The 12,413-nt window shown below is 46.2% G+C and overlaps 1 protein-coding gene across 1 annotated transcript in view; it reads right to left on the bottom strand.

Moving 5' to 3' along the window:
• SYNPR (synaptoporin) overlaps positions 1 to 11,829 on the bottom strand; it is a 247,253-nt gene extending 235,424 nt beyond the window's left edge. The window contains exons 1-2 of the mRNA XM_075321368.1: positions 11,557 to 11,829; positions 11,391 to 11,456 (exon numbers count right to left, since the gene is read on the bottom strand). Coding sequence (XP_075177483.1) covers positions 11,391 to 11,456; positions 11,557 to 11,574 — 84 coding nt within the window. The 5' untranslated portion in view covers positions 11,575 to 11,829. The remainder of the gene's footprint in view (positions 1 to 11,390; positions 11,457 to 11,556) is intronic.
• Between the last annotated feature and the right edge of the window lie 584 nt (positions 11,830 to 12,413).

The following is a 12,413-nucleotide window of genomic DNA, read 5'->3' as shown; positions in this document are numbered from 1 at the left end:
CACATAGTTGCCTAAAATCTCCACGAACTGTGCCAATTTTTATGGTCTGTAACTTTCCAGTGAGTGAGAAGTGCCTCTACTTCAGCATTCTACCAGTACTATAGGTGTTGGAACTTTCGTCAGCTTCCCAGCATACTCGGTTACTACTATTATCCATTGGTTTGACTGTCGTAAACTGAAAGCCACCTCATTATTATGCCTGCATGCACCCTATAGAGTCCTATAGTATAGATTAGAGGACAAAGGAAATGGTTCCAGTGTGGAATGCCCTCAGCCGCTCAGAGGCGCTGACCTCACTGATTGGCGGCAGGGCTTTCGATGTGACATCAGCACTGCAGACAATAGCAGACACCAGGTGCAGTGGTGCAGACTCAGCTTTGGACCCAGGAAAGGAAAATAAAACTGATAACCCCTTTAAGAAAATTAGAATTTTCAATCAGGGCCCTAGAAGTTGTTACTTTGAAGGAAGGAAAAAAGTCCAAAATTGTAGTGAGGCCCATAATACACGGTGCCATATCCATTATATCATGCCATAATACATTGTACTATAAAACGTTTTTTCATGTGACCTATCCTGGTTCATATGGCCCTCTTCCTGAGCCCATTCTGCTATATATTGCCCAATCCTGGTATATATGGCCACATCCTGGGCCCATCCTTGTATATATGACCTCATGCTGGTACATATGGCCCTCATCATGGGCCCACCCTGGTATGTATTGCCCCGTCCTGATACATATGGACCTCATCATGGACCCATCCTGGTATACATGACCTCATGCTCATACATATGACCCTCATCATAGGCCCACCTTGTTATCTATTGCACCATCCTGATATTCATGGCCCGATCCTGGTATATATGGCCATCATCATGGGTCCATCCTTGTATTTATGGCCCCATTTTAGTACATACGGCCCTCATCCAGGGCCCATACTGGTATATATGGCTTCATCCTGGTATGCATAGCCTGATCCTGGTATATATGGCCATCATCATTAGCCCATTCTTGTATATATGGCATCATTCTGGTACATACAGCCCTCATTCTGGGCCCATCCTGGTATAGATGGTCCCATCCTCATATACTGTATATAGCCCCAACTTGGTGTCTATGGCCCTCATCATGGGCCCATCCTGGTATATATGGCCCAATCCTGGTATATATGGCCCCATCCTGGTACATATGGTCCTTATCATTGGCTCATCCTAATATATATGGCTTTATTGCACTATGTATGGCCCCATCGTGGTATATAAGGCCCCATCCTGGTACATATGGCCCTCATCATGTGCCCATCCTGGTATATATATGGGCACATCCTGGTATACAGTATATGACCCCATCACACCGAGCACAGTAAAAAAGAAATTATTTTATCACCTTCATTTTGCTCCCTCTGTGCGCAGTGTCCTCTGATTCTGGCAGCTGACTTCAGTGTGTAAGTGGTGCAGTGCATGATGTCATTGCCATGCGTGCCCAATTACACTGACACCAGCTGCCGGCATATTTGCTGCTTTTCATGCCCAGTGAATATTCATTCTTATTACTAGGGGGCACACACCATCGTGCAGCAGCTGCAGTAAGTCAGAGGCAGAGTGATTGTGTGTGCTGCTATTAAAGAGAATGAATATTCACTGGTCTCCATGCCCATAATCCCACCCACCTCTCAGTTGACCATGATTATAGGCTTAGAGAGCAGAGAACATTAATATCCTTAAACAGCAGGCCTATTTGCAGCTCAAGGATCCGACGGGCTCTGTGTTGCAATGCATTTCAGCTGGATGGGCGCCCTCGAACACACATCCAGCTGAAGTAGGTGACAGTAGGCCCCTCCAGCTCACAGGCCCCACAGCAGTCGCGTGGCCTGTCACAATTGGCTGTACACCACTGTCCCCAACCATTGTTCTGCCAGGTAAGAGGTATATTTAGAAAGTGGGCATGTGGGCATTTTCCCACGGCACAGTTGGCAGGGGGGCACCGTTGGGCCACCTGGTGCAGCAGTATGAGGTGTCTCCCTGGTGGCTACATTTTGCAGCCCCTCTATAGTGGGATTTGGACATTCTCTGAGCCAGCTGTCAAGCTGACAGCCGGCTCAGAGAAGATGTATCACGCCAACTCCATGTAATTAATTGTACTTGCATCTTACAGATGCGAGTGTAATTGAAACACTGACCAACAGCACTTCTGGGTCAGGGTGCCGTCAGCAGTGTGAATCTAGAGAAGAAAAGAGGGCTGCACTTCACGGTGGGATTCTGCAGTTTTAATGACTTTTTGCAAACAAGTTACAACATGTAAGGGGAGAGGGCAGTGCTGGCACACCGGCCAACGGCTGTTTCGCACTAAAGCAAAGTGCTTCCACAGGTCTTTTTTTTATTTTTTTTTATGTCAGCAGTGTGATCCAATTATGTTGCTTATGTCACTCGCCAGTGCCACGAAGATCATTCTTTGGTGTGGTATGTGCTCCAAAGGAGCTGAAGACACAGAAGCGTTATTGTAAAAACTGAGGAAACAAAGTAGGGATTGGAGGGAGTTCGGTGCGGACACAGTATGGGGAGCAGAAGGGGAACAGGTACATTAACAGTATGGGGAGGGAGGATGTAAGAGGAGACAGTATGGAAAGTGAGTTTGGGGTTAATGGGTGCATACACAGTATAGGGAGTGAGTGGAGGAACGCATGAGGAAACAGTATGGGTATCAGGAGGGGAATGTATGTGTTAACAATATGGAGAGTGAGGGGGCATGGGTACGGACGCATTATGAGGAGTAAGGGGGAAAATGTATGAGGAGACAGTGTGGTGAGCATGGGGCAATGTGTGTGTTAGCCCTATGGCAAGGTAGGATATAAAAGGAGACAGTATAGTAAAGGCCCCGTTACACACAACGACGTATCTAACGATTTATTGCTGGGGTCACGGATTCCGTGACGCACATCCGGCATTGTTAGCAACGTCGTTGAGAGTGACACCAACGAACGGCCATTAACGATCAAAAATACTCACCTTATCGTTGATCGTTGACACGTCGCTAGGCAGGTAAGTCCGTGTGACGGCTCCCAACGATTTTGTGCGCCACGGGCAGCGATTTGCCCGTGATGCATATACGACAGGGGCGGGTGCTTTCACCAGCGATATCGCTAGTGATATCGCTGCGTGTAACACACCCTTTAGTGAGTGGGGAATGTGGGAGGAAACAGTAGGGGTAGCATGGTGGGGGGAATATATGAGGAAACAATATGGTGAGTGAGGGAAAGGAATCATTGTGAACACAGTATGGAGAGCGAGGGGGGATGTGTGAGGAAACAGTATGGAAAGTCCGGGGGAAGTCAGGAAACAGTATAATGAGCAAGGGGGGGGAATGCTTGCAAACATAATATGGCAGGGGGGTGTATAAAGAAACAGTATGGTGACAGAGGGGGAATGGGTATGGACACAGTATGGGGAGTGCAGGGTAGGAAGTGTGTGTGAAATAATATGAGGAACAAGCAAGTGAGGATGGATGGGGAAACAGTATGAGGAGAAAGGGTGGTGTGTGAGAAGACAGTATGAAGAGCAAAGGGCTAAATATGTGAGGAGACAGTATAGTGAGGGGGTGGGAATATATGAGGAAATAGTATGCGGGAGGGGGAAATTTATGAGCAGACAATTGAAGGGAATAGTATGAGGAGACAGTTTAGAGGGAGAAAAGTATTGATGGGGGTTCTGGTGATGTATTTATGTACTGTTGGTGGTTCTGGTGATGTATTTATATGTAACTGCAGAATCCAAAATTCTCACAGTGTGCACTCTGCACACTGGCAGGACTTTCTCGTGCTGGTGGTGAGAGCAGTAAGCAATGAAACCGCAAGTATGCAATTTGCATATCTGCTGTCACATGTTGATAAGATATGCATGGTTTCTTTCAATACCAATGAATTGAGTGAGACCGGATGCATTCAGTCAGAATGTGACCAGAAGTATGCAAATACCATACTTACCATATAGTCACATGACTAAGCATGCATGGGAAAATCCTGAAAGTGTGCAGTGTGCGCGCTGTGAGAATTCAGAGGCCTTCAGTTAACTAGAGTGACTGCAGACTTTCATCACAAACTTCGAAAACCCCTTTAATTATAAAATTAAATATTATAGCATGCTCAATCTTAACAGCGTGTAAAATAATCACAGTCAGGATTCAGTTCTCCTTGCTGCTTCTCATCACATTGTAAGGAGGTGGACTGGTTATCGTATTTTCTTCCCTGAAGACACCAATCATGTGAATAATGTTTTGCATCATTGTGGAAGTAATGTGCCATGTGAATTGTGATGTAATGTGTTGCATTGTTGTATGTGTTTTGCCAGACTGTAGGGCAAGAGACAGTTAACATATGGGACTAGCCCATAGTGGGAGGAATTATCATGTAGGGAAAAGGATGGTTTCCTGTTAGAAGGTGAGATAGGGCCAAGCTTGTGACTGAAACAAACTTATGGTCTGAATGGTCATCAAGGCCTCATGCAGTGGGTGACCTGTAACAAGAGATAGGAGACCGGGACAGAGATTGCGTGCTTCTAAGGAAGGGACTGAAACACACAATAGCGCAGGTTTAAGAACTGATCAGAGAATGGAGTGACCCAATAAGGAAGGTCTGGAGAAGAGTACGCCTAGCAGCAAGGCCTCGATTAGCCTACAGTTCTTTAAAGGTATCGGGTCAAAACGATACAGTCAGTGGGCCAAAGTAGTGTCCGGGCTGTGAGTTCACTAAGTGTCAAAGAGCTTCGAGGTTGAGTCCGGCCATATTGGGAAACCTACTCCTCAAACGCAGGAAGACAGAAGGACTTCCATGAACAGTTCTGTTGTGCTAAGTAGGATTGTGCTGAACAAAACAGGAACAACCCAGGTAAAAGTGGAGAAGGTGAGTCAAATGGTGCTCTCTATTACTGAAATGTACGAGAAGTTGTATACCCGCTATCCCATGTACATAGCTGTAATCAAAGGACTCAAGTAAAACAATGTTGTTTTTAAAGAACTTATGGTCTCTCTTCTTCAATGAGTCAACATCTGGTCCTGGCCAGCCGAAGCCATGGGCATCATACGGCCTGCATGGGCATATCGCCCTCACGACACAACTCCACACACCCAGTCAGTACTTCATCATTCATGTAGTATGTCGGGGAGCAAAAGAAAACCATTTTGCCCATGACTATTGCCCTGTGCCACGCTACAACATGACCACTCACGCGATTTTCATACGTGACAACTATCTTCCTTTCCTGCTTCTATCAGTGGAGTCTGAGCTGTAGTTTTACACAGAAGATTGAGAGAATTAGGAAGAGCCGCTCATCAGCATGTGACTGCAAGTAAGGAAATCAAGCAGCGGTTGGAGGAAGGGGAGCCAAACTTAAGGGGTACTTTGCACGTTGTGACATCGCTACTGCAATGTCGTCGGGGTCAAATCGAAAGTGACGCACATCCGGCGCCAGTAACGACGTCGCAACGTGTAAAGCCTAGATGCACCGATAAACGATCGCAAAAGCGTCGTAAATCGGTGATCTGTGTAGTGTCGGTCATTTCCATAATTTCGATGCAGCGACAGGTACGATGTTGTTCCTCGTTCCTGCAGCAGCACACATCGCTGTGTATGAAGCCGCAGGAGCGAGGACCATCTCCTACCTGCCTCCACCGGCTATGCGGAAGGAAGGAGGTGGGCAGGATGTTTACGTCCCGCTCATCTCCGCCCCTCCGCTTCTATTGGCGGCCTGCCGTGTGACGTCGCTGTGACGCCGCACAACCCGCCCCTATAGGAAGGAAGCGGGTCGCCGGCCAGAGCGACGTCGCAGTGCAGGTAAGTGAATGTGAAGCTGCCTTAGAGATAATGGTCACTACGGCAGTTATCACAAGATATCGCATGTGCGACGGGGGCGGGGACTATCGCGCTCAGCATCGCTAGCATCGGCTAGCGATGTCGCAGCGTGCAAAGTGCCCCTAATTCTTGTCAAGGATGCTGAAAAACCTAGATCTTCCATTGATTAGAACTATTGCAATACATGAAAGCAACTGAAGACAGTAGTACCCTGGATAGACACAGAGCTCAGATCCAGCCTGTATTACTGGGAGGGACACACAGACCTCAGATCCAGCTTGTATTACTGGGAAAGACACACGGATCTCGCATCCAGCCTATATTACTGGGAGAGACACACCGACCTCACATCCAGCCTATATTACTGGGAGAGACACACCGACCTCACATCCAGCCTATATTACTGGGAGAGACACAGAGCTCACATCCAGCCTATATTACTGGGAGAGACACACAGAGCTCACATCCAGCCTATATTACTGGGAGAGACACAGAGCTCACATCCAGCCTATATTACTGGGAGTGACACATAAAGCTCAGATCCAGCGCATATTACTGAGAGGGACACACAGAGCTCACATCCAGCCTGTATTACTGAGAGGGATGAACAGACCTCACATCCAGCCTATATTACTGGAAGAGACACACAGAGCTCGCATCCAGCCTATATTATTGGGAAAGACGCACAGACCTCCCATCCAGCCTATATTACTGGGAGGGACACACAGACCTCAGATCCAGCCTGTATTACTGGGAGGAACACACAGACCTCAGATCCAGTCTATATTACTGGGAGGGACACACAGACCTCACATCCAGCCTGTATTACTGGGAGGGACACACAGACCTCACATCCAGTCTATATTACTGGGAGGGACACACAGACCTCAGATCCAGCCTGTATTACTGGGAGGGACACACAGACCTCACATCCAGCCTATATTACTGGGAGTGACACACAGACCTCAGATCCAGCCTATATTACTGGGAGAGACATACAGACCTCTGATCCAGCCTGTATTACTGGGAGGAACACACAGACCTCAGATCCAGTCTATATTACTGGGAGGGACATACAGACCTCACATCCAGCCTATATTACTGGGAGGGACACACAGACCTCAGATCCAGCCTGTATTACTGGGAGGGACACACAGACCTCAGATCCAGCCTGTATTACTGGGAGGGACACACAGACCTCACATCCAGTCTATATTACTGGGAGGAACACACAGACCTCAGATCCAGCCTGTATTACTGGGAGGGACACACAGACCTCACATCCAGCCTATATTACTGGGAGTGACACACAGACCTCAGATCCAGCCTATATTACTGGGAGAGACATACAGACCTCACATCCAGCCTGTATTACTGGGAGGAACACACAGACCTCACATCCAGCCTATATTACTGGGAGACACACAGACCTCACATCCAGCCTATATTACTGGGAGGAACACACAGACCTCACATCTAGCCTGTATTACTGGGAGGAACACACAGACCTCACATCCAGCCTATATTACTGGGAGAGACACACAGACCTCACATCCAGCCTATATTACTGGGAGACACACAGACCTCACATCCTGCCTGTATTACTGGGAGGAACACACAGACCTCACATCCAGCCTATATTACTGTGAGAGACACGCATACCTTACATACAGCCTATATTACTGGGAGAGACACATATACCTCACATCCAGCCTATATTACTGGGAGACACACATACCTCACATCCAGCCTGTATTACTGGGAGGAACACAAAGACCTCAGATCCAGCCTGTATTACTGGGAGGAACACACAGACCTCACATCCAGCCTATATTACTGGGAGACACACAGACCTCAGATCCAGCCTGTATTACTGTGAGAGACATGCATACCTTACATCCAGCCTATATTACTGGGAAAGACACATAGACCTCACATCCAGCCTATATTACTGGGAGACACACAGAGCTCACATCCAGCCTATATTACTGGGAGACACACAGACCTCAGATCCAGCCTATATTATTGGGAGAGACACACAGACCTCACATCCGGTCTTTATTACTGGGAGAGACACACAGACCTCACATCCAGCCTATATTACTGGAAGAGACACTCCCACAAGAGAGAAATCTGAAACTTGGATCAGGCTACATATTGTCTACAATTATAACATAACATACAATTATTACAATCACTATTAATCATGATTATTCTCTGGAAATAGAGAATTTAATTTTTATTAAACACAAATAGAGAAATAATTAAAATAATTCAAAATTTGCAAAATACAAATAGTACACAATGAAATAATAGGAAGAATAAAATACTGAAACACTTGTTACATAACAATGTGAATCCTAAACTCGAGCATCACACTAATACTGATATTAATTGCACATTGTAAAAAAACACAATTTCAAACATTTGCACAATTTTCACTTGTAGCCCCCCTAGATATCTAGTGCGTTCCTGACTAAAAAAGTCTGATTAATGCCATATGACGTGCTCTGAACTTTCCGTTCAGCTGCGTTCTGCGGGACGTGAGCCCTACTGGCAATGCAAGTCACGTGACCTGCAAATATCACCACTGATAAGGATCAGAGAAATAAACAGTGACATTGTTCAGCCAATTACATCTCCTCCTCATTGTTCTGCTGTAATAGACACACCACTGAATCATAATTATAGGGAGGCAAATCCAGCCACAACCCAAACTGCTCCGGTCCAGAGACACTGCTAGCTAGAATTAGAAGCTTATTGCTTGGTGATGAAGACAATAACAGGTAGAAAGATGTGCGGAATGTCGAAAATGGGATCCTTTCATCTGGTGCGTCAATACATGGATAAAGTCAATGTATCAATCCACCCAATCCCTCTATCTATCTATCCCTCTATCTATCCTTCTATCTATCTATCTATCCATTCATTATCTATCTATCTATCCCTCTATCTATCTATCCCTCTATCTATCTATTTATCTATCTATCTATCTATCTATCCCTCTATCTATCCTTCTATCTATCTATCTATCCTTCTATCTATCCTTCTATCTATCCATCCTATCTATCTATCCCTATATCTATCTATCTAACATGTATATTTATTTTATATGCCTAACCATGATTTATCTAGTAATTATTGATCTATTTATCTATCAACCCACCTATCTTATATCAATCTACGATTCCATGATTCATCTACCCAGTCATTCATCCTTCCTTCTATCTTTTCCTTTCTTCCTTCCTTCCTCCCTCCCACCCTACCTTCCTTTATTCCACCCTTCCTTCCTCCATTTTTCCCATCCATCCTTCATTCCTTCTTTCCTCTCTCCCTCCCTTTTATTCTTCCTTCCTCTCTTCCTCCCTTCTTTCCTTCCATTTTTCCTTTGTTCTTTCATCTCTGCCTCCTTTGTTTCCTTCTAGTCTTCCTTCTTTCCCCTCTCCCTACCTTTCATTCTTCCTTCCTCTCTTTCTCCCTTCCATCCTTCCTTCCTTCTTTCCTCTCTCCCTCCCTTCCTTCTCTCCTTCTTTCTTTACTTAATCCCTTTCTTCCTCCCTCCTTTCCTTCCTTCTTCCTTTCCTTACATCCTTCCTTCCTCTTCCCTTCTTTCCTTCCTTCCTCTTCCCTTCTTTCGTTCCTCCCTCTTACCCTCCTTTGCTTCCTTCCTTCCTTGCATCCTTCCTTCCTTAATCCCTGCCTTCCACCCTTTATTATTTCCTTCATTATTTCCTCCCTTCTTCTCTTACAACCTTCCTTCCTCTTACCCTCCCTCCCTTCCTTCCTTCCTTCCTCCCTTCCTTCCTCTTACCCTCCCATCCTTCCTCCCTTCCTTCCATCCTTCCTTCCATCTTTCCTTCCTTCCTTCCACTTACCCTCCTATCCTTCCTTCCTTCCTACCTTCCTTTCTTCATTCTTTTCTTCCTTCCTTACATCCTTCCTTCCTCTTACCCTCCCATCCTCCCTTCCTTCCTTACATCCTTCCTTCCATCCATCTTTCTTTTCTTCATCTTAGCCTCCCATCCCTTCTCCCTTCCTTCCTCTTACCCTTCCTTCCTTCTTCTCTTCCTTCCTTCCTCTTACCCTTCCTTCCTTCCTCCCTTCCTTCCATCCTTCCTTCCTCTTACACTGCCTTCCTTCCTTCCTCTTACCCTTCCTTCCTTCCTCCCTTCCTTACATCCTGGCTTCCTTCCTCTTACACTGCCTTTCTTCCTTCCTCTTACCCTTCCCTCCTTCCTCCCTTCCTTACATCCTTCCTTCCTTCCTTCCTTCCTCTTACCCTTCCTTCCTTCCTCCCTTCCTTCCTTCCTCTTACCCTTCCTTCCTTCCTCCCTTCCTTACATCCTTCCTTCCTTCCTCTTACACTGCCTTACTTCCTCTTACCCTTCCTTCCTTCCTTACATCCTGGCTTCCTTCCTCTTACACTGCCTTCCTTCCTTTCTTCCTCTTACCCTTCCTTCCTTCCTCCCTTCCTTACATCCTTCCTTCCTTCCTCTTACCCTTCCTTCCTTCCTTCCTCTTACCCTTCCTTCCTCCCTTCCTTCCTTCCTCTTACCCTTCCTTCCTTCCTTCCTCTTACCCTTCCTTCCTTCCTCCCTCCCTTCCTTCCTCTGACCCTTCCTTCCTTCCTCCCTTCCTTACATCCTTCCTTCCTTCCTCTTACCCTTCCTTCCTTCCTTCCTTCCTTCCTTCCTTCCTTCCTCTTACCCTTCCTTCCTTCCTCCCTTCCTTCCTTCCTCTTACCCTTCCTTCCTTCCTCTTACCCTTCCTTCCTCCCTTCCTTACATCCTTCCTTCCTTCCTCTTACACTGCCTTCCTTTCTTCCATCCATCCTTCCATCCATCGATCCATCCATCCATCTCTCTCCAGTATCTATGTATCTTCTCAACCCTCTTGTTACACAATTCTTCTGTTTTGCAGCAGAAATCATTCTGACAGGTCGTACGCTAAGGGACAAATGATTTCATTGAGCTAGTTACCAAGCCATCCCTAAATATACACAGATTACGTAATAAAATATTTATACCGCTAGACTCCTGGGCTTAGGGAAAGGTGGCTCTCAGCTGCTGCAGAACCTCTTCATTCATCTAATATTGTAAGAGGACAAGACTTCAGGAGAAGAGATTTACAACAACTGAGTATATTTTGAAAACAGCAGCCGGGTTTTCTAGATACTTAGTAGCCAAAATAACACAAGAGCATCCGATCCAGCCGAGGTGAATGTAATATGCAATTGTTGGCTCCGCTGTCATCAATTCCTCTATTGATCAATCGATCGATCACTTGATTTCTCACTTTAGCTAATAAAATGTTACCCAAAACTGCAAATCTGGTAACATGGACGAGCGAGAACTATTGGAGCATCTTACAGAATCGATACATATAAGATCATCTATAAAACAGCGATTCTCAATGTCTGTATCTGACGCTTTGGATTCATAAATAGATACGACTGCAAAACAGGTGTTCCCAAATACACCCCCTTCCCCCACCTCTACCCTAGGGTGGGAGGGGGGTCCCTAAATGGAAAGAAGAGGGGGATCACTCACCCATTCTAGGATGCGAAGAAACGCCAAGGGCTCTTTCACTGTTCGAAAAGACCCCGATGTTGCAATCTTGGGAGGGAAAGAAAGAATATGTTTACCAATAATGTAACACACGACGGACGGAGCTGACCGCTCGCCTTCGCCCCCGGTGTGGCCGCCACGCTCTTACCTGGTTTAATATGTCCATCCTGGCTTCTCCGGGCGTTAATAAGTTGCAATGTTTGTATTATAAAGCCTTCCGCTCAGTCGCTTCCACAATGTACATGGGAAGGCAGCGCTCATCGCACACTTTATTCTAGCATAGCCAGCGACACAGTGAGAGTGAGCAGGGAAAGTCAGCCGTCCCTCTGGGTCCTAAAGACAGCCATGTGCGATCCACACATTGCATGTTGTGCTGCCTGTGTTACTTACTTGTTGGCATTAAGCACGCGATGATCGCAGTCCAAGCTGTGCAAAGGATTTAAGTCGTCGCAATGATCTTACAACATATAATTTATTTTTTGTGCAAAATCTTCCAGCGCCTACAAATTAACCCGTGGCGACGACTCAGTTTTTATCTTTATTTTTTCCTCATCTAACCCCCCCCCCAAACATATTAGTACCACGTCGTCTTTGTCTAAATGCATTTACTCCACTACAATGCACTCATCTTATTTCATACTGCTCGAAATTTATAGTTACTCCCCCAACCCACCAGGGGTGGACACAGACAGAAGAGGAAGCTGTGCAAGTGTTGGGTCCCTTAAAGCCTAAGAACTCATTACAATGCACCAGTTTATCTGATTTGGAGGTTCATTTGGGCGGCACGGTGGCTCAGTGGTTAGCACTGCAGTCTTGTGGTGGCTCAGTGCATAGCACTGCAGTCTTATAGTGGCTCAGTGGTCAGCACTGCAGTCTTGTGGTGGCTCAGTGGTTAGCACTGCAGTCTTCTAGTGGCTCAGTGGTTAGCACTGCAGTCTTGTGGTGGCTCAGTGCTTAGCACTGCAGTCTTATAGTGGCTCAGTGGTCAGCACTGCAGTCTTGTGG

The sequence above is a fragment of the Anomaloglossus baeobatrachus genome, chromosome 8, assembly GCF_048569485.1.
Source record: "Anomaloglossus baeobatrachus isolate aAnoBae1 chromosome 8, aAnoBae1.hap1, whole genome shotgun sequence".
In the NCBI taxonomy this organism is placed as follows: domain Eukaryota; kingdom Metazoa; phylum Chordata; class Amphibia; order Anura; family Aromobatidae; genus Anomaloglossus; species Anomaloglossus baeobatrachus.
Note: the sequence above shows the minus strand (reverse complement) of the source record. Positions and strands in the feature narration are given on the sequence as shown.